The sequence below is a fragment of the Prosopis cineraria genome, unplaced genomic scaffold (genome assembly GCF_029017545.1).
Source record: "Prosopis cineraria cultivar Desert tree isolate PC_DT_omini unplaced genomic scaffold, ASM2901754v1 PC3, whole genome shotgun sequence".
Classification (NCBI taxonomy): domain Eukaryota; kingdom Viridiplantae; phylum Streptophyta; class Magnoliopsida; order Fabales; family Fabaceae; genus Prosopis; species Prosopis cineraria.
The window spans coordinates 8,837,196-8,841,684 of record NW_026555334.1 but is presented as its reverse complement, the minus strand read 5'-3'; the positions used below and the strand labels follow the sequence as shown (position 1 = coordinate 8,841,684).

The window sequence follows — 4,489 nt, the reverse complement described above, 5'->3', positions numbered from 1 at the left end:
TAACCTTGGCCAATCCTTTGGGACTTCACCATTGGCCATACACACCCCTGTTCAATATTACCTTCTAATATATAAAACCAGAATCAAGTTTCTTCTGACCAAAGTTATTTAAATTGGGTTTAAAATACTTAAACATATATATATATATATATATATATAAACTAATATAGTTAAGAAGTCCATCTCTAACACCTCAAGTTTTTAGGCTGGCATGAATAATCGAATTGTTAAATATAATTTGAATTTGGGCTTGGTCTGTATTATTTCAGACTTTGCAAGCGCCTCGAATAAACTTGAAATAAAGAAATTTTGTTTATATGCCCAACTCAATTCTAAATTTTTTGGTTTGTTTGAGCTGCCCTTCAACATAACCCAAAATATCAGCTCTACTTGTATATACATAAAGCCTTATGCATTAGATAGATGGATGGATAGAGAGATAGCTAGATAGAGAGAGAAAGAGAGAATTATATTGAAGAAAAGCATGGACTACATTGCAAGTGAAGGATCAAAGCCACATGTTGTGATGATCCCATTTCCGATTCAGAGCCATCTAAACAGCTTCCTCAAATTAGCTAAAGTGCTTCATCATAGAGGTTTTCACATAACATATGTCAACACTGAGTATAACCATAGACGCTTGCTCAATTCGAGAGGTCCTCAAGCCCTTGATGGACTCTCAGATTTTCGCTTTGAAACCATCCCTGATGGGCTTCCTCCTTCTCAAGCTGATGCTACCCAACACTTACCTTCTCTTTGTGAATCTACAGCACAAAATTGCCTCGTCCCTTTCACAAAGCTTCTTGAAAAGCTTCATGAATCTGCCTCTAGAGGTCTTGTGCCACCAGTTACTTGTTTGATTTCTGATATGGCTATGACCTTCACAGTGAAAGCTGCTCAACAAATAAAAGTTCCTGTTGCCATCTATAGTGTAATCAATGCTTCTTCTTATTTAGGCCTCTGGCATGGTTGTGATCTTCTTGATAAGGGTGTCCTTCCCTTAGGTAAGTCATATACACATGCACGCTCAAGCACATGCACTTTGTTTTTGTTATATATAATGGGCTTTTAATAACAAAATTATTCTTTTTCATTGAATGGAGCAGATGAGAGATACTTGACAAGTGGGTATTTGGATATTGAACTGGACGGGCTTTCAGGCATGAAGAACGTTAGATTGAGGGATCTTCCAAGCTTTTTTAGCACACAAGATCCAGCTAATCAGTTTATGGTGAATATGACAAGATACAATCTTAAAAATGCTGAAGATGCTCAAGCCATGATTTTCAACACATTTATTGAGCTTGAGAGTGATGCGTTGAACACTCTATCCTCCATCTTCCCTCCTATTTACACCATAGGCCCTGTCCATTTGCTTCTGTCTGAAATTCAACTTAGCCAACACTTGGAATCCATTGTTACCAATCTATGGAAAGAAGAAACCATATGCATCAATTGGCTAGAATCCAGGAAACCTAAATCTGTAGTTTATGTAAATTTTGGAAGCGTCACGATTATGTCTCCAGAACAACTACATGAGTTTGCCTGGGGCTTAGCCAATAGCAAGAAACCCTTCTTATGGATCATAAGGCCTGACCTCGTGAATGGTGGCTCAGTAATTCTATCACCTGAGTTTCTAAATGAGACCAAGGAAAGAGGCTTCATAGCTAGTTGGTGTGAGCAAGAGAAAGTCCTGAACCACCCTTCAATTGGAGGGTTTTTGACCCATTGTGGATGGAACTCCATGTTGGAGAGCATGTGCGCCGGGGTTCCAATAGTTTGTTGGCCTTTCTTCGCAGACCAGCAAACTAATTGTAGGTATGCTTGTGCAGAATGGGGAATCGGGCTCGAGATTGATAATAATGTGAAGAGGGATGTGGTGCAAAGGCTTGTGAATGAGTTGATGGAAGGAGAGATGGGGAAGGAGATGAGAAACAAGGTCATGCAGTGGCAGAAAATTGCAAAGGAAGCCATTGTGCCTGGTGGTTCTTCCAATATGAACTTGGAGAAATTGATCAACGAATTCTTGATCAAAATGTAAAATTGAGGTGCTACTTCGGTCTTTTTGAGTATATTATTGCTCTTCTGCATATCTCTCTGAAAACACTGTATGGTTGGAATCCTTTCTCATCTCTCTCTAAAACTGCGGTCTGGCTGCTACCTTTTCAAAATCTCATAAAAAATGTATAGTATTAGATTTTACTTCAGCCATAATTTTAATAAGTTTTGAAAGTTAGGTATAGTTAGTTATGTCGTAATAAGTTTGGCTGTGTATTTCTCCTCTGCGTAAAACTCGAAAATATTTAAGGCATATATCTCGAGTTAATTATAATACATATCTTAATATTTTATCATAAATACATTAAATCATTTTTAATTAAACATTTTCCTATAAAAAAGTTATTAAAATATTTAAACAAAAAGGTTCATACAAAATTTCAAAATATAAACCAGAAGAAAAATTGGAAATTTAATTGAATTTATTAAAAAGCACAACCATGTAATAGATGCTCATCACTTTAATTTGGTGAACCTATTTTAACATTCAAATTTAAAATTTTTAACCTGTAATTTTTCAACTAAAAATTATTTTAAGAGCAACATTTATGAAAATATTTTCTACTTTATATTTTATACCTATTAAAATAATAATTTTTGAAAAATATAAAAATAAAATTAAATCAAATTGGCACTGTTCAGATTAAACTTGAAGGTCTAGGATTGGTGCTCATCACAATCAACTACTACCCGAGAAGATATTCTAATGTGAATAGGCCTTCAACATATAATCCATACGGCGAGTCACATGCACGGGCTCATTCTACAAATCTTTCCACGTCCTTGTCTGCATTATCCTTGTCGTTTCTTTTTTCTTTCTTTTTTTGGGTCCCATCTTCAAATATTTAAAATGATTTATAATTGGAGCCCACCTCCAGCGGCCACTCTGCGGATTGATGTTGATGGCTTGGTAGGACAGTATCGTGAAGGGCTTGTGGATTGTAAGGGTAATGAAAAATTTCCTTGGCATATTTATGGCAGTGAGAGATTCTTTTTTTTTTTTTTCCCAAAATGACATCGTCCAAAACAAGGGCCCTATCCCGTATGTGACTGTTGACAATTGTCAGAAGTTGCAGCCACGACTGAAGAGTGAGCAGAAATCAACTTTGTGGAAGGGACAAAAAAATAAAAATAAAAATAAAAAAGAGATTTGTGGAAGAAGAGGGAAAACAACATTATTGTGGAGTGAAGGGTAAGCAAATATCCATTCTTGGAAGGTCCAGATTCTGCCAGATAGAGGTGGGAAGAAGATGAAAGAAACGGTCATGAAGAAGACGAGTTGGGAGAAGAAGACGAAGGTGTTGGATGAGTCAGCTTTAACCGGAGATATTCACGTTCGCTTTGTCATTGTCGCCGTGGCCGCCGCTCCTCTCCTAATCACAGCTGCCTCACGGCCGTCCTCGTTGCCCTTTCTAGCATCTTTACCATTACCAGCTACCAAGGGAATAATATTGGTCCAATGATATTAGTGGAAATGGATCGACTTCCATTCTAGTAGAATCCAATTTCATCAATTTTGATAGAATTGACTTTTATGTAGAAGTCCAATTCATTCTAATTTTACCAAACCAAACATGTAAATTTTCAATCTCACTTTTATATTTATTTCCACCCCTCAATTTTTTCATATCAAACATGACATAAGATAAGAATGAGATAACATTAAAAACGGAGATAAAAAGAAGCAAATGTTCAAAGTCCTTCTTGCTAGGTCATCACACAGTTTCTAATTCAAAAGGCATCTTAAAATCTTTCTGTGGCCAGCACCAAAAAAAAAGGGGGGGGGGAAGGGAAATCAATTTTTAAAAGAAAACAAATTACAATAAATTTAATTCTATTTTTGTTTAAATGTAACGAAAAATTAATATAACTTACAATAAATCTCTTGCTTTCACATTTTCACCAGGAAGAGTGTTATTTTAGGACATTCAACTTGTGTTCTGTTGTTTTAGCTAGGTTTCAATGGAACAAATCAGTCAACGTTGTTTTCCTCTTTTATTTTTCCTTCTTTCTTTTCCTTACCTTTGTGACTTATGAGTTCATTTTAAAGCATATTTTTTTAAAATAAAAAAACAAATATATGATTCAAATTTTTTTTTTTTTGAGTGTGTCGCATAGAAATAAAAAGAACCTCCTCATAGGAAGAAAAGGACTTTCCAAATCTCGAAGTACCTTGAGAATCTGGACAAATTTTGATTTATTCTTCAAGGATATGAACTGAGATTTCGAAGTTGAACCAAACAAGAAACTAGTAACAAGCAATATTTTGAGACAATACTAGTGACATTAAAATAGAAACCAATGGCTTCATACTAAAAAGTACATATTTCAGGGTTCACACGTATAATTAAGTGGTACTAATTAATTGCATTATTTTTAACATATTTTTAATATATATTATTTTACTGATAAAAGGCTGGGTTGGATATTC

General features: G+C 35.2%; 1 protein-coding gene across 1 annotated transcript; it reads left to right on the top strand.

The window, feature by feature from the left end:
• Window positions 1-420: 420 nt before the first annotated feature.
• On the top strand, window positions 421-2,090 carry LOC129304877 (7-deoxyloganetin glucosyltransferase-like). The gene is made up of 2 exons (XM_054944706.1): window positions 421-1,004; window positions 1,107-2,090. Exons 1-2 carry the CDS (start codon window positions 485-487, stop codon window positions 2,039-2,041), a joined length of 1,455 nt encoding a protein of 484 aa, XP_054800681.1. The 5' UTR covers window positions 421-484; the 3' UTR covers window positions 2,042-2,090.
• The last annotated feature ends 2,399 nt before the right edge of the window (window positions 2,091-4,489 follow it).